This window comes from Chaetomium fimeti (assembly GCF_033439085.1).
Source record: "Chaetomium fimeti strain CBS 168.71 chromosome Unknown B0H64scaffold_12, whole genome shotgun sequence".
NCBI lineage: Eukaryota > Fungi > Ascomycota > Sordariomycetes > Sordariales > Chaetomiaceae > Chaetomium > Chaetomium fimeti.
This window is the reverse complement of record NW_026944340.1, coordinates 52,998-76,120: the sequence shown is the minus strand read 5'-3', so window position 1 is coordinate 76,120 and position 23,123 is coordinate 52,998. Positions and strand designations below refer to the sequence as shown.

General features: G+C 56.1%; 11 protein-coding genes across 11 annotated transcripts; 5 read left to right on the top strand and 6 right to left on the bottom strand.

The window, feature by feature from the left end:
• Positions 1–675: 675 nt before the first annotated feature.
• Positions 676–2,129, bottom strand: B0H64DRAFT_411610 (uncharacterized protein). The gene has a single exon (XM_062804862.1). It carries the CDS (start codon positions 2,007–2,009, stop codon positions 801–803), a length of 1,209 nt encoding a protein of 402 aa, XP_062654096.1. The 5' UTR covers positions 2,010–2,129; the 3' UTR covers positions 676–800.
• A 7,844-nt stretch (positions 2,130–9,973) lies between these two features.
• B0H64DRAFT_411604 (uncharacterized protein) lies at positions 9,974–11,023 on the bottom strand. The gene is made up of 2 exons (XM_062804861.1): positions 10,279–11,023; positions 9,974–10,185 (listed from the first exon to the last, which is right to left on the bottom strand). Exons 1-2 carry the CDS (start codon positions 10,607–10,609, stop codon positions 10,088–10,090), a joined length of 429 nt encoding a protein of 142 aa, XP_062654095.1. The 5' UTR covers positions 10,610–11,023; the 3' UTR covers positions 9,974–10,087.
• Positions 11,024–11,688: 665 nt separating this feature from the next.
• B0H64DRAFT_349894 (uncharacterized protein) lies at positions 11,689–12,174 on the top strand (the record flags this gene model as incomplete). The annotated part of the gene is made up of 2 exons (XM_062801417.1): positions 11,689–11,879; positions 11,969–12,174. Coding segments are annotated over exons 1-2 (213 nt in total), but the record flags the coding sequence as incomplete, so codon positions are not given.
• Positions 12,042–13,705, top strand: B0H64DRAFT_411599 (kinase-like domain-containing protein). Its single transcript, XM_062804860.1, has one exon. It carries the CDS (start codon positions 12,203–12,205, stop codon positions 13,445–13,447), a length of 1,245 nt encoding a protein of 414 aa, XP_062654093.1. The 5' UTR covers positions 12,042–12,202; the 3' UTR covers positions 13,448–13,705.
• Positions 13,706–13,729: 24 nt separating this feature from the next.
• On the bottom strand, positions 13,730–14,736 carry B0H64DRAFT_411598 (uncharacterized protein). Its single transcript, XM_062804859.1, has one exon. It carries the CDS (start codon positions 14,354–14,356, stop codon positions 14,033–14,035), a length of 324 nt encoding a protein of 107 aa, XP_062654092.1. The 5' UTR covers positions 14,357–14,736; the 3' UTR covers positions 13,730–14,032.
• Positions 14,737–14,853: 117 nt separating this feature from the next.
• Positions 14,854–15,679, top strand: B0H64DRAFT_411597 (uncharacterized protein; the record flags this gene model as incomplete). Its single annotated transcript, XM_062804858.1, has 2 exons — positions 14,854–15,204; positions 15,257–15,679. Coding segments are annotated over exons 1-2 (488 nt in total), but the record flags the coding sequence as incomplete, so codon positions are not given.
• Positions 15,680–16,223: 544 nt separating this feature from the next.
• Positions 16,224–17,797, top strand: B0H64DRAFT_331871 (uncharacterized protein; the record flags this gene model as incomplete). The annotated part of the gene is made up of 4 exons (XM_062801026.1): positions 16,224–16,312; positions 16,397–16,830; positions 16,879–17,318; positions 17,369–17,797. 4 exons carry the CDS (start codon positions 16,224–16,226, stop codon positions 17,795–17,797), a joined length of 1,392 nt encoding a protein of 463 aa, XP_062654090.1.
• A 1,197-nt stretch (positions 17,798–18,994) lies between these two features.
• On the top strand, positions 18,995–19,452 carry B0H64DRAFT_446892 (uncharacterized protein; the record flags this gene model as incomplete). Its single annotated transcript, XM_062806955.1, has 2 exons — positions 18,995–19,236; positions 19,434–19,452. 2 exons carry the CDS (start codon positions 18,995–18,997, stop codon positions 19,450–19,452), a joined length of 261 nt encoding a protein of 86 aa, XP_062654089.1.
• Positions 19,366–20,314, bottom strand: B0H64DRAFT_51924 (uncharacterized protein). Its single transcript, XM_062808373.1, has 2 exons — positions 20,312–20,314; positions 19,366–20,260 (listed from the first exon to the last, which is right to left on the bottom strand). Exon 2 carries the CDS (start codon positions 19,946–19,948, stop codon positions 19,475–19,477), a length of 474 nt encoding a protein of 157 aa, XP_062654088.1. The 5' UTR covers positions 19,949–20,260; positions 20,312–20,314; the 3' UTR covers positions 19,366–19,474.
• On the bottom strand, positions 20,185–20,720 carry B0H64DRAFT_51932 (uncharacterized protein). The gene is made up of 2 exons (XM_062808374.1): positions 20,312–20,720; positions 20,185–20,260 (listed from the first exon to the last, which is right to left on the bottom strand). The coding sequence occupies exon 1, from the start codon at positions 20,599–20,601 to the stop codon at positions 20,356–20,358; it is 246 nt and encodes an 81-aa protein (XP_062654087.1). The 5' UTR covers positions 20,602–20,720; the 3' UTR covers positions 20,185–20,260; positions 20,312–20,355.
• Positions 20,721–20,851: 131 nt separating this feature from the next.
• B0H64DRAFT_51957 (uncharacterized protein) lies at positions 20,852–21,293 on the bottom strand. Its single transcript, XM_062808375.1, has one exon. The coding sequence runs from the start codon at positions 21,118–21,120 to the stop codon at positions 20,890–20,892; it is 231 nt and encodes a 76-aa protein (XP_062654086.1). The 5' UTR covers positions 21,121–21,293; the 3' UTR covers positions 20,852–20,889.
• Positions 21,294–23,123: the final 1,830 nt, after the last annotated feature.

Below are 23,123 nucleotides of genomic sequence, written 5' to 3'. Positions count from 1 at the left end.
GGTGTCGCACAGGTCCTTCACGTATCTCGGAAGGCTGCGGCGGGGGCGGCTGGGGCGGCGGGGCCGGTGTTGGCTTGGGTGGTGTATCTGTATACACTGGGTTCGGTATGATTTCTGTGTCCGCGGCCCAGTGGACTCGGCGGCGAGGTTTGGTGGCTAGTGACTCCGGAAAATCGGTTTGGAGGAGTGTGTGCTCGTCGTCTTCGGCGTCTTCGACTGTGGGCTGGTGATATTTGACTGTTGGGATCGTGGATCGGCCGATGGGGGCGGAGCGTTCCTCGGGGGGTGTGGTCCAGTTGATGCAGTGGTGCGAGCAATATTCCGATGTGAAGATCACGCCGAGGTTCACGAAGTCTAAGGTCGGGTTATGTTTTTGGAGCCATGGTAGGCCCAGAATGATGGGGGTTCGTGGGGACAGTGTCGTGACGTAAAACAGCGCGACCTCGCTGTGACTACCAATGGTCATCCGTGACACGAAGTAGTGAGTCACGAAACTGGAAGGTACTCCGTCCGCAAGGCGGAGCGGTTTTGGTTGGATTAGGCGCTTCTTTTGCGCTCCATACTTGATCGCAATGCTCTGGTCGTCTGCGAAGGCATAGGCCGAGCTGCCGGTGTCAACGAGGCTCACCGTTTCGACGGTGGAAGTGGGGGACTGTGTGCGCGTAGAGGCGAGAGATGTATGGACAAGGATGGAATTTTTATTACTGGTGCTATCTGCGGCGTGCAGGTCAAAAGACTGCTTACCTAGGACCAGTGGTGTTGGGTCCAGCAGCAGAGCTCGGATCCTCTCATCCTCTCCCTCATAGAGTTTCGACCCTCGCGAGCGACTTAGCGCAAGGGTTGATCTTTTGACTGTATCCAGACTGGGTTCGGGTTGTGGCTCGGATTGTGACCCGCCTGGCTGGCATCGTCAGAATCGGTCGGCGTGTAGTCCGACTGAACCTCGCCAATGGCATGACCTGCCTCGTGATCGGCAGCGCGCAGCTGGTACTGGTCCTGGTGCCAGGGGGGCATGTGGCTGGTCTGAGGCTGGTAAACTCGAGGGCGCGGCTGGGCGGCGTAGCCGCCCCGGCCGTGGGAAAGCGAGTTGCCGCTTCTGAAACCTCCACGACCTCGGAAGCTTGGTGCGAAATTCCCGCGGCCACGGTTGTTGGGGCCGCGAGGCTGAGTGGTGCGTTGGGGCATGGGCAGTGGGTGGGGGTTGGTTTGCGGGTCGTAGTGATGTGCGCTCGGGTCTTCTTGGCTTTGACGAACAGCTCGTCCAGTTCTTGCTTCCAGGACCAATAGTTGCGGTTTCCCTGGGAGAACAGGTCGAGCTTGTCCTTGGCGAACTGGGAGGAGTCTGTTGTGACATACTGTTGGCGCATGAACTTCAGCATCGCCTCCCAATCATGGAACTTGAGGTTGGGATCGTTGGGGTTCCCGCGGAAGGCAGTTACGTGACCAGAGATGAACTGGAAGGCTTTTCCATCACACTGGTCGGCGATGTAGCCGATGCGGAGCTTCGGGGTGTCGAAATAGTCCAAGTCGCGGTCGAAAACACCTATAATCTTCGCCTCCCAGGTCTCGTAGGACTCCTGGACCCTGTGGTAGGCGCCGTCCTTAGCGTCAAACTTCGATGGGGGGTCGGTCGACATTCGCTTTCTGGGATAGTTCCCCTTGCTAGAGCTAAGAGCGCCTGTGCGTCTCTGGCCTTCGAGCGACTGTCGTTGTTGTTCAATAATGATGTTCTTGAGCGAATCCCGTTCTTTAGCGATGGTCTGGAAATTGGCCTCAGAGATCTTGCTGCGGGATTCGAAATCGTCTCGTTCTTGGGCGAGGGCGCAGATCGAGTCCTCTATGGAGTTGAGAAGATCGCTGTAGGGCTTGAGCGCCTCGGTGTAGGCGACTGGGTCGGTGACACGGATTGAGTCCGTCTGGCGGATAATAAGGGCGAGGCTCGGGCATCGTTGATTTTCGAAGAGCTTCGCGAGCTCGATTCTGGGGTCTGTGGGTATCGAGTCGCCCATTTTGATAAATCTCGGGGGTTTTCAGTCGTCTTGGGCTTCGGGGTTCTTCGGGTTCTCAGGGTTCTTAGTGATCTTGGGGCTCGGGGTTGGGGTTCGCATTGGTCCTGGTTCGCTGGGGACGTATCGGAAAGGCTCTTCGGGTCGCCGGGTCGTACGACAGTGAAAATGGCCGGGCAAAACCCGGGAGGGGTTCACTGGCTGTGGCGCACGACGGGGCGACAATTTGATGATAGAGCAAACTGTCACAGGACCAGGGTATGTCTGAGAAGATGACTGCGTTGCTCTATGAAGAAGGGAAGAAACTACTGTGTATAGGGATGCAGAACCTGAAGATGGGTACATCGGCCAGGCACGTGACTAGGCACGTGACCCGGGGACCAACGGTCCAGTGCCGTGACACCCGACGACCCTACCGAGCCCCGGCTACTAATTTTGGATAGCTATAGGAGCCATATCATATATAACTTTATATAGTTATACCTGTGACGAACCTGTCTCTGGACCCGTCCTGTTAGGGTTCAGTATCGGTTGAAGGTATTCTCTCAAGGGTGCTTAGGTTCGGTGCAGCCAAAGGGTGCACAACAAAGACTTGTCTCAACAGTAGGCTCTCGAGCTTATAGCGAACTGTAGTTGTGATTGCTAACTGGAGAACTCCCAGAGCTCTCCAGAACGAGTGACTATATACTATCTAATTCCCTAGATGCTCAGTGTGCTCAGTTCCTTCAGACACTGAGCTCACTGATCTCTGCGGTCGATCTGAGCATCCTAATTGGTGGCTGGGCCGGGGTGCTCAGTCTGCTCAGTTGCCAAGCAGACTGAGCTCACTGATCACCTCCCCCCGTCCTTCCTGATTGGCTCGCCCGGGTCCCTGGCCCGGGGCGTCCCGTGCCCCGTGGTCCCGCCTGTTGGCATATTCGTGACAGTACCATCACAGGCAACCACCTCCCGTAACAGTTCTCCAGTTAGCAATTACAACTATAGTTTACTATAAGCTTAGAAGCCTACTGTTGAGACATTATTGTTATCCTGTCCGGAGGACAATATTGTTACCAAACTCGAGAAAATTACGATGCAAAAATCGATGGAAACTGATAAGAATTAGCGGAGCCCTCTTATCCGAGTCCGGGAATTGGCTGGCGGCTTTATGAGGCCCACTATATACCGGATCCGGCGTGCGGCCCACAAAGCCCCCCACATCTAGCCGAGGCCGGTTGCATGCGGCGATAGCCGAGCGCAAGCTGGACAAGCTGTCGGTGCCGACGACAAACAATTGTTTGTTTGCGTTGACCACAAATCCTGCACTCATCAAAACATATATTTCGCGACTCTTCCTCATTAACACTTATTTTGCCTTCCTCCTGGTCGCAACATACGCTCGTTATGGACGGTATATGCTGCTGTGATGGAGGGCGCTATGCCAGCGCAGCGGGTGTGCCGTGAATGTCGCGTCGAGAAACCTCTCGATCAGTTCTTCGCTGTGCGCGGTAGCAGGATTGTTACGAAGTGTCTGGATTGCAGAGGACACCAGAGGGAATCAGTATTAATCAACATCATATTTAGCCACTTCTACCTCTGCTGACTTCAGCTTTACAGGATATTGCATCAGCGACGCGTATCTCGGCCGCCAGCGCGATCGCCCGTGGCCCGGTCGCTCCCCCGACATTGCCAAATCCGGTTCATCTCGCGCCCCGTCAGAACCTTACTTACTCATCGGGTGCTTGCCGGCATGTACCACCAAGGCGGACGTGTCGAGACAGATGCGCCGGAGATGGCGGCTGCTCGTGGGCAGATTGCGGCCATCCAGCGACAGCATCGTGTCCAGCGCCGTCACGGTGGACAGCCGTCGCAGACCCCCACTATAAGTGGTCTGCTTCGTCAACAACAGCAGGCGGATGCTGAAGATGGCCTCCCCTCGTCTGCACAGCCTAGGCAGAGCCCCGCGGAAGACGAGGATGACAATTCGCAGGCTTCCCAACCACAGCTCCCCCGCCCTGGGCCGGTTCCCTCACGCCGCCCTCGGTTATCATCTTTGCAGCCCCGTGGTCGGCCACGTGGCCGTCCCCGACTCTCTCGCCCTGGTCCGTCCCGTGGTAGCACGCGTGGCCGCCCACCACAAGCACGCAACCCAGTTGGCCGACCCTCTCGCGACCGTGAGACACCCTGCCGCGACTTTGACGAGTCTGGTCCACGCTTCTCAGGCAATGACCAAGAGGCCCCGTTATCACCAGAAGACATTGCGATAAAACGAGACTTCGACGAAGCACTCGCCGCAGAGGGGATGCAGCGATGCTCGCGCTGCAAGGAGCTGTGGTTCGACGTCGAGCTAAAGGCGGACGGTGTTTGCAAGCGCTGCCACGACAAGGACGACAAGAAGCGACAGGACGAGCCGTTCTTTTACTCCGCAACAAACCACCTTGACTTCGGCTTTGTCCCGCCCGAATTACCTCAGTTGGAGCCGCTGGAAGAGCTCGTTATTGCGCGGGTTCATGTCAGCGTCAATGTCTTTACGGTATAGTACTTCCTTGCATGAGAGCTCACTAGCTAACGAGTATCAGGTAAGAGGGCAGCAATACAAGTACCGTAGGCACGTCGTCCACTTCTTGCGCGACGTTGGCAAGGTCTACTCCGAGCTTCCGTTGCTGCCAAAGGATTTGGATATTGTGATCCTCCGTCCGCGCGGGTCCGAAGGTGTCGAGCAGAGGACTTGGCAATTTGGCCGCCGCTTCCGAGTCCGTCGAGCAGCAGTCGAAGCGTGGCTCAAGTTCCTTGCAGAGCACCATCCTGGGTACAGGGGTTTCACCTGCCACTACGATAACCTCTCCCAGTTGCCGGAGGATGGCGACGTCTTTGACCAGCTAAATATCCACGAGGTCGAGGAGGAGGGCGATGCTACCGAGGCCGTCGACGATGCCGCTGTACCGCACCTGCTGATCCACGACTCAGAGCTCAACCAGCTCCAGGGCCGAGTCAGCGACAGGGCTGACGAGGCCGGCGAGCGGGTGCCCCTGCGGCCTGTCGACCCCCAGGCTGCCCACCAGCTACAGATGCCCTCCATTCAGCACACACCCCTGGACGAGTTCAACCAGAAGTATGCGCTACTTTCTCTAGCCTGCCCGACACTGTTTCCTCGGGGGATTGCAGACTTCGTTGAGCCGAGGCAGCGCAGCATCTCCTACCAGGACTACATCCAGCATGCGATGAAGTGGGAGGATGGCCGATTCGCCAGGCATCACAGCTTCCGGTTCATCGCTCTGAACACTTTGATGCGGCAACAGGCCAGAGGCCACAGCAAGTTCTACGTCAGCAAGAGCCACAGCATGCCTCTCACCAAGGAAGCCCTGCAGCAGGCGCTTGCCGACCCGGACACGCCAGAGGCCCAGGCGATTCTCAACCGGATCTCTCGCTTTGCTGGTGTCATCAAGGGCACACGTCCGTTTTGGTACCGTCGACGCCGCGAGTGCGAGTCTTTCGCGCACTGCCTCGGTGTGCCCTCGACATTTATTACGCTGAGCCCAGCCGATCTACACTGGCAGAGCCTCTACCAGCACATGCCCGAGTATGAGGAGTGGAAGACCCTCGACGAGCCGAGGCGCATGGCCAAAGCCCGCCGGCTACTGCGGGAGAACCCGCACATCGCGGCTTGGCACTTCCACTCGCGGAACATGCTGTTCAGGGACATCGTGCTCAAGAGGAAATTCAACCTTGCCGACTTCTGGTGCCGGTACGAGTGGCAAGGCCGCGGCAGCAGCCATTCCCATGGGCTCTACTGGTTTAAAGGAAGCCCCCCTCCTGATATGGCGACTCCCGAGGCGAGAGCGCACTTCGCGAGGGTCTGGGGTCATCAAGTCACAGCGGTCAACCCACAGCGGGATCAGGGTGCTGATGAGGGTAACCCTCTGTCTGTTGGCCCTCTGGAGGCGGATGTCACCTGGGAGTGGTTGAACCGAATCATCAACCGCTGTCAGCGACATCAGTGTTCGACGACCTACTGCCTGCGGGTGACCAAGAGGGACGCCGAGCGCGCTAGAGAGGCCGCAGAACAGGCCGCTGCGGAAGACCAGCCGCCACCAGTACCCACGTGTCGGTTTCTGTTCCCACGCCCTACTCGAGAGAATGCCGAGGTCATCAAGAGACCTGGGAAGGGCTGGTGGTCGTTCGAGGCCGAGCGTAATGACACCCACCTTAATCAGTACAACCCACTGGTGGCTCTCTGCTGGCTGGCCAACACAGACTGCTCGCCCTGCACGAGTGTGGAGGCTGTTATCAACTACGCTGCGAAGTATTGCAGCAAGTCGGAGGTTCAGACCAGCACATATGCGCAGATTGCACAGAACATCCTGCCCCACATCTCGGACCACAATCCGATGGTTTCCTTCGTGTCGAAGCTTATGAACAAGCTGGTCGGCGAGAGGGACTACTCTGCCCAGGAGATCTGCCATATCTTGCTGGGACTCCCTCTCCAGGAGGACAGCCGAGTTGTGCAGAGCGTCGACTGCCGGCCCCGCGACCGGCAGTCTCGCCCAATCGACATCACGGCGGAGGGCGATATTGAGGAGTCTCAGACAGCCTACGACAAGTACCTCCGGCGGCCCGACTGGATGGAGGACGTCTCCTATTTTGAGTTCCTCCAAGACTGGAACTTCAAGGCGCGGAACCCGGTCAAATGGGCGAGATGGCAGCCTCCTGCGATGCCGAGGGTCCTTAATTATTTCCCGCGCTACAAGCCGGCCCGCTCACACCAGCAATTCTCTGACTTCTGCCGCGTCAAACTGTTGCTCAACCATCCGCATCGCGAGTCTACCGAGCTTCTTGAGGTCGACGATCGGCAGTTTCCTAACTATGCTGCTACTTACCAGTACTGCCTCGAGCGCCACAACCACCCAGACGACCACTACGGCACTGTCGACGAGCCGGATCCATTGCCGGACGAGGATGAGTTCGAGCCCGGAGAGGGTTTCGGGGACACCACCCTCGAGGACTGGCAGGAGGTGGCCCGGCAGGTCCCCGATATGCATCTTGCCGAGGAACAGGCCGACCTGCTCGGCCGCCGAGATATCGACGTCAACTACGACTGGGCACCGCATATCGCTCGCTATTACCACGAGGGGTTTACCACCGGAGACTACTAGGCACAGCTCCGCGGAGACACCCCGGGTTACTACGATGTGGAAGGGTTGCCTCTCGAAGCTCGGGACACCTTGAACACCGAGCAGCGGCGGGTGTACGACACAGCCATGCGTCATTTCAGAGCGAAGCTTCGAGGTCGTCAGCCTCCGCCACTCCGTCTACAGGTTGATGGAGGAGGCGGGACTGGAAAGTCGTACATGGTGAAGGTGATATCTTCTCACCTTCAGGCCGAGGCGGCTTTGGTTGACGGATGCTCCCCCATCGTCAGGGCAGCCCCAACTGGGGTGGCAAGCAATCAGATTGGGGGACAGACCCTGCATTCCCTGCTACGGCTCCCCGTTGACGGGAACTACCGCCCGCTCTCCGAGACCCCGACAGTTCTGAACGCGTTGCAGCGGCGGTTTAGGGGCATTTACTACCTCGTGATCGACGAGAAGAGCATGCTGGGCCTCAAAACCCTCGCGTGGATCGACCAGCGCCTGCGGGAGGTGTTCCCAGAGTGTCGCGACGAGTTTTTCGGCGGCCTCAGTGTCATTCTGATCGGAGACTTCTTCCAGCTCCCCCCTGTCCTCAACAAGGCGCTTTACTCTACAGGCGACGACCTGAAGGACATCGAGATTGTCGGGCGTAATGCGTACCTCTCATTTGACAAGTCGGTGTTTCTGACCACAATACAGCGGCAGCAGGGCGAAGACCAGGCCCCGTTTCGGCGGGCCTTGGAAGAACTGCGAAAGGCTGATGTGTCCGTACCCTCCTGGGAGCTCCTTGCTTCGAGGTGTTCTGTCAAGCTCTCTCCCGGGGAGGTTGACAGCTTTGCTGATGCGCTTCGCATCTATCCCACCAAGGCCCAGGTCGTCGAGTACAACCACCAACACATGCTTGGCCTGGACAGCCCCGCCATTCAGGTCGAGGCAACGCACGAGGGTGTTGGTGCGGAGAAGGTTGAATCTTCAAATGCCGGCAACTTGGCCAAGCGCTTGCCCTTGTGTGTTGGTTGCAGGGTGATGCTGACGCGGAATTTGTGGGCCGACGTCGGGCTCGTCAACGGCGCACAGGGCACAGTCTACGACATATCCTGGAAAGAAGGTGCCGACGTGCTGCGAGACCCGCCCGAGGTCATCATGGTGGCCTTCGATGACTACGACGGCCCGGCCTTCACGATGCCGAACGGGGAGCCGCTCCGTAGTGGACAGAAGCTGGTTGTTCCCATCCTCCGAGTGCGGCAGGAATTCATGGTCGGCGCCAACTCATGTTCAAGAGAGCAGTTCCCGCTGCTGGTCAGCTATGCGATCACCGTCCACAAGTCACAGGGCATCACCCTCGACAAGGTCGTCTGCGATATCTCTGCGCCAGAGTTTGCTTCTGGCCTCTCCTACGTGGCCGTTTCACGGGTGAAGACAGTCGGCGGGCTGATGTTTGAGCGGCCCTTCGACCGCAGCAGGGTCTATCGCGAGATACCATCACGAGCTATGGGGTTGAAGTTGTTGGATCACGCTACTAGGCGACTGCGGGCGTTAGATGCTGTGGCGGGGGTGGGTCCTTCAGAGGAGTCAAGTGGGTTTATAAGTAGCGACGACGAGAGTGTAGAGGCATGAGTACTTAGACTATACTAGAAAGGATTGGTATAAGTGTGATGAGAAGTTCAAGTGGATGGAGTTGTTGGCCGACGGACAGATATTGGCGCTTCGTCTCTCCCGTATTCAACCCTAACCCGGATTGTCCTCCGGAGAGGGACAGGAAAATTGCCAGGAGCGGGAGAGAGGAAGGAAGCGCCCCGTAGCGTAGCGAAGGGCCGCGCGACTGACGAACGAAGCGACGCCAGCAATTTTATATTAGTATACTATCTAAGGTTAGAGTTAGAGTTAGAATTAGTAGCGTTTAAGACAATAATTACTGTTAAAACTATCTTATATATTAATTCCTAGTAGATGTAGGGTAAAAGATTATTAAATGCGAGGGTGGGTGGGTGTTTCTACTTCCATTGGGGTAGATCTAATGATGATTTGTAGGTCGATTTGGGTTTTGGCAGTGATGGAGATTTGACGCGCCGTAGACTTGTTTTGATTCGGCCAATCGCTCGAATCGCTGACGACCGACTCATCCTCTTGAACGAGGGGCAGCGCACGGACCATGTAACACAGCTGTACCTCTGCTGGGTAACAGCGCCTCAGCGGACTTGGGCCCCATCTGGCCTCGTCGAGAATAGCTGCCCTTAGGTTCCTTTGGTTCCTCAGCGTTGTCTTCACCATTTCGAACCTCCAGACTACAACAAAGCCCATTTTTACAGACTCGCCATGTCTCTACAGTTCCGCACCGCGAAAAGTCCAACGGCGCTGGCGGCGCGACGAAGGCCGTGATCCTGGTCAGTGGTTGGCGGGGAATTGGGGGGCAATTCGATTGCTGCCACACCACCGTCGAGCGCCGGGCGATAACCTGGCCTCCGGCTGGCCGGCTGGGCGAAGCCCGCGACGAGGCGCGGTTCCCACTTACCGCCCTGTTCCATAGTTCGGCGTGGTGAGCGGCACGGAGGCCAACGGGCCCGTAAAAGTTTGGCCCTGCCATTGTACTTCGCGAACTGGTTTGCCTCGAATACCCTCGTCACCTCGTTCACGAACCAATCGCCATCCTCGCGGCTCCCCCAGGACGCCTATGATACCACCAGAATCGGTTATCACACAGATAGAGCTCACGGCTGTGGGTGGCTGGGGTGTACGGATCACCCATATGTTTTCAATTGATGATTGTTCTCTCTTCAGCAGTAGGACATCGCCCTAACCCTTATCAATTACTCGTTGCCCAACCCCTAGATACACTCAATCGAGCTTCCAAGTTTTGAATGCCTCTATTTCCATCGCTATGAAGCTCTGGAACGCCGCCTGAAACTCAGCAATTGAACCGACACAATCAAGTGTGTAAAAATATCAATCCTTTTCTTAGCTCTGTTTCCGGCGTCATCCTCCCGGTTTGATGACATCGCCCGCTTGGTCAACCGCTGGAGCATAACTTCGGGCGGACACTCCATGACGATGGTTGCGTACCGAGGCGATACCTAAGTATCCTGTTAGTCCGGCGGTTATTGTGTTGCCCTGACCTCCTTATCGTAGATCTCTCTTCGACCTCTTTGGAATTGGAGCTGCCCAACCTCTCCATCGTAGGCCTTTCCCCGACATCTTTGTCTTTGGGGCTCTCTGTGACCTCTGCGTCAATGGCGCCGTGGGATTGACTTCGCTCTCCATCTCGTCGAACAACTTCTCAGTGCAGTCGAAAACGTGGTTATATTCGAACCCTTTCGATCGAAATCGGCGATGGAAAAGCCGGCGAAGGTACGAGTAGTCAAGCTTGTCATCGAAAGTCAGGCGCCGAGTGTAATCGATGTATTCGGCAAATTCTCCAGGGAGAAAGCCGTCGCAGAGTGCTTCGCCCGACAGGCCCTCCTTCATCTCCTTGATCCGCTCGTCTTTCTCGTCGTTCATAGCAGCCTTCAGACCCAGCCATGGCAACGAGCCCCGAGCGAAATACACGAAAACGTACCCAAGGGACTCCAAGCCATCTCCCCAAGACTGTTCTTCCTGCGCATTCGCAAGCGGACGGGTAGCATTGTGATAAAATACCTACCACGGCCGTTGTGGTTGTTGATACTTGCATACCGCCTAGTGCCGTCCAATGGGACGCCTTTCATATCCTTGCAACGCTCGAGGCCAAAATCAATCGTGTAGAGGGTTTCCCTGTTTATCGAGCCCCATCAAAAAGTTGTCTGGCTTGATATCGCGATGCAGGAAGCCCTTCGAATGGATGTATTGGATACGCGAGATGGCCTGGTCAACGATGAGCATGATGGTCTTGAGCGAGAATCTTCGGTCTCGGTAGTTGGTTTCTCGTCTAGGTCTTAGCCACGCATACCGGAGGTCCACGAGCCGGGATATATTCGCTCACGGCTCTGGGCCATTTTCTTCTAGCTTACGATCAACGAGCGGCTTATTTAGTGAGGGCTCAAAAGGGTAGGGGCGGTGAGCTTCCCGCTTGAGGGAATAAGCTGTTTGTAGGCCCTAAGTCGGAGATCGACCGTCCCATAACAGCTCAAGGGCCTTAAACAGTTTGAATTGAACAAGCGGGGATATATTCGCTCAAAGGGTAAGATGTTGTACGTTTTTCAGTATCCGGTGTGGACGGGTATGGTGTGTCAGCATCGCAGTAGGGTCATTGAGAAATCCAAGCCCTTGCCTGTACCGGCCACACTCTCAAATATGAATCTTCACAAGTCCCGGCCGACGTCAAGGGTGTCGTTATCAGATTCGCATCGTTGAAGATTTTGATTACGTCGTCTAGCAACATTTTGATACCGCCACTGTATACCACCTATGCAGTGACGACGGAGGTGGCGATCGTAAAGGAGTTCGAGAGATGGTTGAGGAGGGGCGATTCTGAGCCACAAGATACCGGCGTGTAGGCTTAGGATTCGGCCCCACAAGAGGAGTGTAAAAGGTTCGGCAATCAAGGTAGACCGGTGCCATGGTGTTGTCAGTAATTACGCACTGCTAAGTTACAGAATAGTGCCAAAAGTTGGAGGGGAAACAACGCCGGGAAAGAAACTGGCCTGGTGCCAACAGCCGAACACCCTGCGGAGCGCAAGCGACTTTCTCGCCACAACCTGCACAACCAATTCGAGGCGTGCCCACCGCACACCGCGCGATCAAATAAACGACGCGGCCAGCCTAATGCAAACTACACCGCAAGATGGCGATGGTACGAACTCTCAAATAGAATTTGGCTTGGATAGCACCACCAGCCTTTTTTCTTGGTCGTGAGGCGGATTGATTACTGATGGATAATAGGAGATTCACGGCGGAAACAAATACCGGATTGGTCGCAAGATTGGTTCGGGATCGTTCGGCGATATCTATTTGGGGACCAACATCATCTCCGGCGAAGAGGTGGCCATCAAGCTCGAGAGTCACAAGGCAGAGCACCCGCAGCTTGAATATGAGGCTCGCGTCTACAAGTCTCTTGCTGGAGGTGTTGGCATCCCATTTGTTCACTGGTTCGGTACTGGATGCGACCACAACGCTATGATTCTGGATCTTCTAGGACCCAGCTTAGAGGACCGATTCAACTTCTGCAATCGCAAGTTCTCGCTCAAGACGGTCCTGCTGCTCGCCGATCAGTTCATTTCGCGCATCGAATACATCCACGCCAAATCGTTCATCCACCGCGACATCAAGCCCGAGAACTTTCTTATGGGCCTTGGAAAGCGTAGCAACCAGGTCAATGTGATTGACTTTGGCCTTGCAAAGGAGTACCGCGACCCGAAGACACACTCCCACATCCCCTACAGAGCGAAAAAGGACCTGACCGGCACGGCACTCTATGCCTCCATCAACACCCACCTTGGTATTGAGCAGTCCCGCCGCGACGACATGGAGTCACTCGGTTACGTCATGCTCTACCTCTGTCGTGGCTCGCTCCCGTGGCAGGGTCTCAAGGCTTCCACCAGGGACGAGAAGCACGGCCGCATCATGGAGAAGAAGATGAGCACACCTACCGATGAGCTCTGCCGTGGGTTGCCCAATGAGTTTGCCATTTACCTGAACTACGCCCGGTCACTCCACTTCAAGGACAAACCTGACTACAGGTATCTGCGAGCGATTTTCCGCAACCTTTTTGTCCGTGAAGGTTTTCAGTACGATTACATTTTTGACTGGACCGTCTACAAGCACAAGGAGAATGCGCTGGCCATCCAGAAAACTGCCCGCCATAGTGTTGCGTTTCCGTTGATTAGCTTACAGAAGGCCGCTAAGCACGGCGACGGGAGGACGGCCCAACTCGCGAGGATGGGCTCGTCTAAGAGAATCTCGACTCCCCATCGCGGTGATTCTAGCAACCAGCGCCGCACCGCTCGCACCATGACGGTAGCCACTACCATGACAATGTCGCCCCCCAACCTACACCCCGTCCCCACCACGGAAACAGTCGGCGCCAGCGGATCGAGAGCGGGAGTAGGGGCAGCAGTCGGCGCAGGCGTCCCGTTTGGGTTCGCCGCCACCGAGAACTTCTTCCCGTCATGGGAGGCCCGCAAGCGCCGTCAGGTGTGGTACTACGCCATGTGCGCGTTGTGCCTTTTCCCGTTTATCGCACCGCTCGTCTACTGGGGCACGTTTGACGCCGCACCGTGGCGGTACACACACGGCGAGGCGGAGTTGCTAACGAGGCGCCAGCGGTGGAACATATTGGTTGTCTGCGTCGCGTCCGCTGTGGCGTGGTTAGTCGTGCTGGTTGTTTTGGTCACCGTGATGGTTATTCGGAAGGTGGGGTAGGGGCGTGCTTAGAATCGTGTGGGGAAACTAGAGTTGCGGGGTTAAGCTGGGATACGAGCCGGTGAGCGTGACATGATCGCCCTGGAGTCAGCTTTGTCGAGGGATGTTAGGTGGGCAAGGGTGAGATTAAAGTCCAATAATCTCCGTTGTTGTTTGACGAATTCGCGGTTGGGTCAAGGGGGTGGCACCCCCTGTCCAAAAAAAGCCGTACACCAAAACCATCACCCAGCACTTTAATGCATCACAATTCAGTCAAAACGCGGCCAAATCTATTGATTCTAAGTGCGTTCTAATGCCCTGTTATGGCTTCCTCCATTTCTTCCACTCGGGTAAAGACGGGATCTAGGTGCGCGACGGAGGGTAGATCCGGGGAGGTTAGTGGGACACTCTGCCATCCAGTGGGCTACGCCGACTAGCTCTCGTCGGCGCCGGCGTACACCGTGATAGGGTCCAACCCAATCCATGGGCCATGACGTCGAGGACATATGCGGCGTCGTCAAGTCTTCTGACGTACGGAATCGGGACCAACTGCGGAATACAAGGCCCCGATGACTACCTCGTCTAACCATCGGTCCACAGTTTCCCCTAGGCACCCCTGGGAACGTCGGCAAGGCTGTCATCTCCCGCCGGGGGGGCGGGCCGGGCCTTGGACCGCTTGGGGGGTGACATACTCCGAGACTTCGAACCCTCCCTCTTGATGCTTGGAGTGGGGCTCTTGGTTATACGGTCCCTAGAGCCTGCTCTCGGGGGGCGCGCCTTCTTGCGGTTGGCCCCTGACTTCTCGCCCGGCGATTGCGCAGCCTCCCATTGGGTGTGGATGAAGTCCGCTCCTTCCGCGGCGTTTTCAACAAGTAGGAGAATCCGAGTAATGCTTTTCGAAGCTCGTGAACGTAGCCTTGACGGCGCCATCCTGAGGGATTTCTGGGTTGCATGCCGGACACCGGATCTTAGGTTTTGATTTTGCCGCCTCTCGGCGTAGGTGGTCGTTCCACTTATTAAATTCCATTTCTTAAAAATGGCAAAGGCTCGTCCAAGTCAATTAGGGCTCGAGGTGTTACGGTCGTGCAGGCAAAGAGATATCGCTGCAAGGAGATGTTGTCACAAGAAGATGCTGCCACAAGCTGATGTCCATAATATGAAGAGTTTGCCCTGGGATGTACGTGATCCTTTAATACATCGCTTTGGCACACACACGGGGTTGATCCAGTGCGCGGACAAGAATGGGATTGGGCCTTTGGGCATGGCGGGAGGTAATACTTTTCTGACGATTTGCATTGCTGTGCTTGAACCCTGCCTTTTTGGACCCTGCATTTTCACCGTGACAAAGGCGATCGGTGTTCGGTACGAAATACTGCTTCCCACGTGACTTGGAGACCCTGCAGAATAAAACGCGTCACGGTTGCACACCACAACCCGCAATGGACCCAGGCGTTTTACGAATCGCCGAACAGTGAAAGGGACTACATTCGGTAAGCCCCCGCTTACATTAGCCCAGAATTGGCCTCGCATACCAATCCACCCGGCCCTACAGCTGCCCGATGTGCTGTCGTCCCGGGCTCCTCGGAACCCTCATCCTCTTCTTCCAAGCACTCAACGACCGCCGCGCCCAGAAGCGGGCCGCCCGCGTCAAGCAAGCGGCCAAGAAGCACCCTCCCAAGATCGGCCACCACCTCCAATATCGATAACATAACCATGCTCCACGAAATCCTCCTCTCCCTCTCCGGCCACCCCTCCCCCCTCCTCCGCTCCGCCTCCTCCTCAAACGCAACCGCCCCCCCCCCCCCCCCCAGACAACGCCAACGACAACAACAACCCCACCAACGCCCTCACAACCCCCGAACGCGCCCTCCTCTCCTCCCTCGCCCACCTCAGCGACCTACACATCCACCTGCTGACCTCCACCGCGCACACCGCAACCGCGCACCCGTCCGTCATCTGCCGGGCCGTCGCGTCCGCCACCGACGTCCTGCACCTAGCCGCCTTCCGGCGCAAAGTGCGCGTTGTCGAGGAGACGCTCCTGCGTAAGGATGCTGCGCTGGTCGGGGCGTATGATATCGTGCCGCTGACGGCGGTGGGGGCGGAGTTTGTGGGGTGGGGGAGGAGGTTGGAGTGGTTGGGGAGGGTGCTAGAGATTATGGTGGGTGATGGGGGTGGTGGTGGGAGGGAGGCCTCTGCTGGGTGTACGGGGGGCAAGGGTGATAGATTTTTTTTTCGGCGGGGGGGGGGGGGGGGGTATTTACAGACGGGGTATCAGGATGTGGAGGAGGCGGCGAGGAGTTTGGTCGGTGTATTTAATACTAGTTTTACTCTTTACTTCGAGGTAATCCCCAATGGGGGCGCCCGGGGTTTGCTAAGCCGGGTATATGGCAATGGTGAGGAGTGTGCCGTAAGGTTAGGCAGTAATAATAACCAGACACCGGGCACTCGGTCGAGTTAGTCCATCCTCTCCCAACTGGCTCCATCGGTACACCTCAGAATCTCTGCGGAGTAGTACCTCAAAATGAGGCGACTGTGCGTAAAATCCACTCGCTCCCTCGCCCTCCTTCCGTCCTCTCTATCACACAATTTACCGCACTGTATAGTGAAACTACTTTTGGCACGCCCATTAGGGCTTTGGTTGCTTTTCAACACGAAAACCCGAAATCTTTCCATAACCCCCAACCCGAATTTTAGCCTTTTTCAGAATGCGTCGTCTCTTCAACAATCAATTCCCACTTCCCTCGTCTTCCACTCGTTCTCTCCTCTCAGAGTTCAACTTCGGTGGACAACATTCACGATGCAGGCCCGTTCGTTAATTCTAGCACTTTTGGTGCTCTGCATCAACGGATTTACTTGGGGAAATGGGAGAAGTGGCCGGGCTGGTAAGTTGGGTGAGACCTTTGAGGATGCGGCTAACACTTATCTTTTGGTAGTGCCAACCTTAGACAAGCCATATGAGCGGCCGTCGAGCTCCCGTCTACCTAATATTTATGCCGTTGCGCTCACCGAGCTTCAGGAACTAGAGTTACATCCTCTCTGCCACCGCGTCGCGGCGCGGCTCTTGGTGAACAACTGCGAACTAGTGGACGGCAAGGACGAAGCGACAATCCTCACTGACAGCGGACGAAAGGTGCGCGACTTTGTCGACTCGTACGCAGCTAGTCTGGCCATTTGCGATCTTGAGAGAGGAAACTTCGTGATTCCGGCGGAGTGCGCAAAATTCCGGGAGCCGTCGCTTAGTCAAATCGCCATCAGGAACGAACCCCAGCTGCATGTGAGCTCGGGAGAGATTGGGCTATGTCTCGCAGCTCTGGCTGCATCAGACGCGGCTTGGAATACCTGGGTCAGCTATCGCCACAAGGCGCTACGCTTTTGCGAGGCTGCGAGGGCGGACCATGAGAAGGGTTAGTGCTGTTGACCCAAGCGACTAAACGCCACTAATACTATCGCAGCAAAAAACATTTTGCTTTACCAGCGACTAACACAGGTTATCGCTCGGCTTACCGATAGTGTCGAGGCCGAGCTACAGCAGCGGCTAAATGACCTTGATAGCCGCGCCCGCCAGTCAGTGGAAAGATTGGAGCAGCTCACGCCACAAATCGGGCGATTGAGTAAAGAACTGGCAAAATTGGAAAGCTACCTCTCGGGAGACCTGAACCTGGCACTAAGACAGTCCTCGAAGTCCATCAACGATGGGCTCCAACACGCCGACAACCTGCAGCAGCTGTTGAGAATGTTGCTGGCTAATGTTCTGGAGAGCAATTCTCAACTAGCCTTGGCGTATGAGCAATCTCTACAGCGCGCATCTCAAAGAGTTAACGATGACATGGGGGCTCTGGTAGCTGTGTTGTCTACAGCCATGACATCCTCCAGTTCTCTCCAGAAGCAGATAGTAAGCTATAACAACCCTCAACCCTAGGCTCGCCCGCTCACTCTCCCAAGCAACTGTCAGACAAACAGGCAGCCGTGCTCGCCCAACGGCAGGAAACCCTCCACCACGGCATGGACCGGTTGGCTATAGCAACTGAGACGCTGTCCGAAAAGTTTGAAGACCACTCGAGTATGCTAAAGCAAGTAAGCAACATCACCAACGATATTCTCGATACCTTGGAAGAAACTGCTGTCGTAGCATCTTCTGTCAACGAATCTTTTAGTCGCGCGACGACTCTGCGCCGGTGGCCTTTCGCTATCTTTCCCACAGCTACTCTTGTCCTGGGATCATACGGGCTTCCACCATCGATCCTTCGCAATCTCGCTCTGTTGGCGCTAGGCGGGCTGGTCGGCTTCATGGTCTCGTCTTACGATCAACTCACGACCCAATTATTTGGTGCTTTGCAAGCTACGGCAAACATCACAGAATCTTCGCTCTGATGGACGACGTGGAGATTAGAAGGGGCTGAGCGTTGCCACTCAAGCCTTCCCCAGGAGTGTGGCACACGGGACTGGCCTGTGCTTATGCACAGCTTCTTTCCTACAACAAGAGGGACCGTGCCGCGCAGCGGCACGCCAAAGGAAGCCTGGAGGAACATGCTGGTGCAGGTAGCCCACATAGCGGTATCAGAATTCCGTCGTGCGATTGATATTAGGGCAAGGGCAATTGTCTATTTGATCAAATCAATGTCGGGTTTAGTCAATAGGCGCGCCTTCTTTCTTCCCGCTGTGGATCTTTTGCTTCTCGCCGGTTTAGGAGAGCTTGGTTCCTTCCTCTTCTTTGTTGGGGTACTGCTACTCGAAGCGAGTTGAGCGTCCAACAATTCCTCTGTGTCCGAACCATCGTTCAAGCCATTGCCATCTAGATCGACGGTTAGATAGAAGGCGGCGATGCGTACCCGAAGATGGAACTGTGAGCATCGGGTTAGGGTTAGCCATGATTGACTCCAGCGGCGCTTTACGGCTAACCGCCGAGGTAGAAGATTTAATCTGAGGGTTAACGAAGTGGGGTTTCGAGCACGGTTTGGTGACGAGAACGGGTTTCTGCTTGCGACTCCTCTGGGGCCAGCGAGTCGTGCAGCCCCACAGCTGCATTTCAGCCCAGCACGGGCCACAAGCCCTAACTCGGTGCACCAGAGTCGAGTTCCAACAGGCAGAAAACGACGTCTCCTTCTATGATCGCCAGATAATCACAGTATAAGCTTTAAATCGCGTTTGAGGACGTACGGTCCGCGAACGTCCACACCGTGCTTGCAGTCTTCGATAGGCTTCTCGTTTCACCTCGGCGCGGGCGTCGGCTTTGGCGTCGGCTTCGGCGTCGGCTTTGGCGTGTGAAGCGCGTCTTCTTGGAGGGCGCGATCCATCTTTTTCTCTTCTTTGACAGCGGGGCCGAATCCCGCGTCTTCTGGGAGAGGTTTGCGACGCGAGAGAATGTGGGAAATCTTGGGGCGCTCGGGCTCTAGCTTACCTCGGCCCGCGCGCCGTAATCGGCGCCTTCTCACTCGGCGTCACCCGCGAGTTCCCCATCCGCCGCATCCTCCCGCAAGATGACCGATCACCAACGACAACAACCCCGACCGCGCTGGGCAAATCGCGATCCACCTCCCGCACAACTTGCTTCTGGTGATGCACGCCGACATGCAAGAAGAATGGAAGTACAGCATCAACCTAACCCAGGCCATCGACCCACACCCGGTCGCAGGCAACCGGCGCATCAACATCACCTACCGCCACTACCGCGACGGCTTCCACCCGCGCAACACCCCGCGCTGCCCCTGTGGCGTGCCCGCCGTACTGCGCGTCGTGACCAAGAAGCGCGAGAACTGGGGGCGGTATTTCTGGATGTGCCACGCCGGCAACGTGCACGGGGATGGTGGCCTGTGAGTTCTTCGGTGGGCTGAGTTTGACGATGATGGGGAGCCGTTAGGGATGAGACAAGACGGCATAAAGCGGGAGGGGCCAGCACAGGAGGGGCCATCGCAGGAGGAGCTGACGCAGTATGGTTAAAAACCCGGAGGCAAGAAAGTGAGATAAAAGGTTGGCTATTTGCCCATGACTCTAACTACATATTCGACAGCCAAACTCAAGTGATGTAAAAGAAAATGCCCAATCTATACATTACTGCCACCAGCTAGACCACCCCCACCCCCTCTCCTTCCCCTTGCCCTTCCTCGTCCTTACGCTCCCGCTCCCCTTCCCAACCATTCCCACCTCCGACCCCTTACCCTTGCTTACGCCATCCCTTGTCACATCCCCCATAGGGGCCGCATCACCCACCGACCATTTACCCTCAAGCCCGCGCCGTTTTCCCGTCTCCGGCCCCGTCCGGGAACCGGCACTGGTACGGGGGAGGGAGGATTGTTGGCTGGTTTTGGGTTCTTGATGGCGCTCATCAATGGTATTTTGTCCGTGGGGGAGTGGCATGGGCTGGAGAGTCGGTGGAACGTTGGGAGGCCTGTTTGTTACGCTAGACGGGGTTGTCCTGGACCGTATAACTCGCTGCATCACGGCATGCGCGTTCTCAGGCCCCCAGTGCGAGGCAATGACCTCGAATAGGCGGTTGGGCGCGGCGTGCAGGGCGGTGCCGACCATGGTCAAGTGGATTTGTGCCGCTTGATAGTTGCGGTAGCCGTGGTCTGGATGGTGGTTTGGATACTGGCGATGCCATCTGGCACCGTGCTGTTTACCGTCGCCGTCGTCTGTTTCTGCCTCTGGGGAAATCCAGAGTGGCAGTATGCCACGCGGACTCGCAGGTACTCCGTCACAGTGCCACCTAGTTCGTGCTCGAGGTCCTCGATCAGATCATCGGACTTTTGCCGGACATGGGTGCGAGGGCGATAACGGACGGCAGGCCCAAGGCGGATATGTGCGATAAAAAGCAGCCGGGATCCCGGATAGAGTACCCTGCCGGGGTTAGACATCATTAGCGACAAGGGCTGGTAGAAGCAAACCTACGTTGCACAAGTGCGCTCTAGCCGCTAGGAAGCTGGAAGGGCTGCTCACAAAACGCTCATCCAGGATAGCTTGCCAATACGGTAGAGGAAGCTCATAGGACTGGGCCACCCTAGCTCGAAGTGCAACATGCTAAGCATGAAACGCGCAGCCTGGAGAATCTCATGTACGCTATAGCCCGAATTCACCGTATAGACGATGTCCTGAACGGACGGACAGTCGATATCTTCGTACTTAGCCGCCACAAAAAGAGCGGTGGCGCCGACCAGCTGGAGCTTTCCGAGACATCCCATTCTTCTTCCTTACTTTCCTCCTCTATCTGATGGGCTGTGACGTACGCCTTCGCCATCTTCAGCTCCTTTTCGACGCCAGCTGTGACATACGGCGCGAGCAGAGTCGTGGGGCCGCTCGTGGTGTTATCACTATGCGATCGGTAGGAATGGACCGGAATGTAGCCCTGCTCGTAGGGCACCTGCTCCTCTTCGTCGTCCCAGTACTCCTCTAGCTCGGTGGTAGGCGGCGCAGCCAAGCCTTTGAGCTGAACGGTGGCATCATACTCGTCGTAGTGAGTACTTTTGTAATTAGTTCGCCTGCTCTATTTCGACCAGGACGTCTCGAACGGCACCTTCAGGGTCCTTTGACAATTGCTCAACTGCGTCCTTGAAAGTTGCTTCTGTCACGTTGTCGTCAATGTCATGGATGAGGTTGTCGGGCTGAATCATGAAATTGGTCTGCTGGTCCCGGAGACTATGCTGTTCGGTTCGGAGTACTGGTTTGACGGGGGTTCTTAGCCGGCTTACCCACCAAAACATCGAGGTTATCGATTAGAGACCGTGCCACTGCACGAACGTCGGCCTTTTGTTCCTGCCGGTCCTGGTAGGTGGCTGTGATCTTCTTGGAGACACGTTTCGCAGCGGGAGGTTGGGCGAGAGAGGTGCGAACATGATGCTGGTTGAGGATGCTGACGCGCGGTGTGGATTGTGCCGCCTGCACAACGGCGCTCTGCTGATACTTGGGAGCCTGACCGGTGCGCTTGGATGCCGCGGTGGGTTTGAGGCGGCCCTCTTTGGCATCAAAACAAAGCGCCCATTTCGGCGTTCCGAGTTGGACGATGTTGTTAGATACTGCTACGGTGGAGATGTCTCTTAACTTGCATAAATGGTGCTGCGCGTAACAAGTGAAGTTGTCGCCTGGCGGTCGGTGATCTCAGCTCACCGTGGGATGGGCAGCGCGGCGATGCCGGGGGTTGATGACAGGGAACAGATCTACTTCTCGCGATCCGAGTTGGAGTTCGAGACACGACCCAACGATGTTGGGAATATTTGCTCACAGTGGTGCCGTTCCGGGACCGCAGAGACTGGTGACCGAGTTGAGTTGACTAGACGAGCCGTTGCCGTAACAAAGACAAAAAGACTCGGTGTGCAACGTGTTGGGAAACCACTCGGCTAGCAGAAAAGTGCCCCGAGCCATGCATGTTGTATGTGTGTTAGGGAGAATGGAATGTTTGTGGGTCGTCGCTTAGGAGCGCCAGGGCACTTTGAAATGCGCGAACAACCTCTGAGACTGGTGAGTGTTAGTCAAAAGCGCAAGCAGTAGTATGTAAGAAATAAGACCCACGGTGCTTCTTCTTCTGTGACAGGCTCTGCTCGGCGATCTTGACGTATCGCTGCCTGGTCTGCAGCCTGTTCACTCCGCGCTCTGCGTCATGAGCAGAAGCGGCAGAGATCCAGACATTGAAGAACTGTGATGCTGTTAGCAAAGGTCACCAGCTGCAGCTTCAAGACTTTGGGCTTAACTCACCTTGGTAAGCTTTTCAAACTCCTTCAGGAGATCCTGCTCCTGGCGGTCGGCATCGACAAGTGCCTCTTCGTAGCGAACCTCGAACTTACCCCAGTCAAAAGGTGCCAGATTCCCAGGCATATCGGGCAATCTCTCCCCGGAGTCTTTGTGGCAGTGCGTTTGTGACGAGGGTTGAGAGTAAGGCGATGTGCTGGCTAAGCGAGTCAAGTTGTTGTGGGCGCTGCGACAGGCTCTTGTGGAAAAGCCCTTACTCATTTTTCGTGCTTCGACCCCGCTTCCAGGACTGGAAAGATGGTTAATGCCCATGATCAATCCCGAGGCCGGCTAATTGCTGTGCCTGCGACTCTGCAACTCCGAGGTCTTGAACTGTTGAGTGAAGCTGTCAACGACCTATGATATATCTTGATAGATTTTAAAACGAGATGGACGTTTGGGACTAGTTATGTGGTTTTGACGCGCGGGACTATGCTACGTGACGATATCACGGCTGTGGGTGGAGTATCGATACTGCAGGGTTTGATCAGCCTGCTGGTCCTGTCAGCTGATTTTGTAAGCCTTGGTTGGCGCACTAAATCTCTTGTACTAAGATGGTGGATTTCCACGTACATTCCGGCAAGACCAACACTTCATACTTGACTGTTGGTTGGACTTCCGCGAATTGCCCTTGCAACCTAAACCCCACCTTGCATCCCTTGAATGCGTCCCCTGAATGCACTGTTCGGCAGTCTCCCGTCCTTCGCCGCACTGGCAGGCGGGCGTTAGGACCTCTGGGACTCCCCGTGTAAACAGGCAGTCCCGTAGGCCTATTGCTCCCGTTTGGATCTGGATCAGCAGAACTTAGGGTTTCATCTCGGAACAGCGTCTCTCGCTGATGGTCAAAGTCGTCCGCCGGTCTGGTGATTGCTCTGCCGTCCCGTTCCTTTAGCCACCTCGCTCTCCAAGCGTCTTCCACTACCCTGTTTGTATCTACAGCTCCCCCAGTCCAGCGCTCAATCGTGCTTGCGGCGTTCTCCAC

Excerpts from the sequence above, each read along its gene's own strand:
- B0H64DRAFT_411610 (XM_062804862.1), bottom strand. The coding sequence starts at position 2,009 with ATGGGCGACTCGATACCCACAGACCCCAGAATCGAGCTCGCGAAGCTC.
- B0H64DRAFT_411604 (XM_062804861.1), bottom strand. The coding sequence starts at position 10,609 with ATGAACGACGAGAAAGACGAGCGGATCAAGGAGATGAAGGAGGGCCTG. Across the intron at positions 10,186-10,278 it reads GAAAGGCCTACGATGGAGAG|GTATCGCCTCGGTACGCAAC; the intron begins GTTGGGCAGCTC and ends CAGGATACTTAG.
- B0H64DRAFT_411599 (XM_062804860.1), top strand. The coding sequence starts at position 12,203 with ATGATTCTGGATCTTCTAGGACCCAGCTTAGAGGACCGATTCAACTTC.
- B0H64DRAFT_411598 (XM_062804859.1), bottom strand. The coding sequence starts at position 14,356 with ATGGCGCCGTCAAGGCTACGTTCACGAGCTTCGAAAAGCATTACTCGG.
- B0H64DRAFT_51924 (XM_062808373.1), bottom strand. The coding sequence starts at position 19,948 with ATGGTCGGCACCGCCCTGCACGCCGCGCCCAACCGCCTATTCGAGGTC.
- B0H64DRAFT_51932 (XM_062808374.1), bottom strand. The coding sequence starts at position 20,601 with ATGGGATGTCTCGGAAAGCTCCAGCTGGTCGGCGCCACCGCTCTTTTT.
- B0H64DRAFT_51957 (XM_062808375.1), bottom strand. The coding sequence starts at position 21,120 with ATGTTTTGGTGGGTAAGCCGGCTAAGAACCCCCGTCAAACCAGTACTC.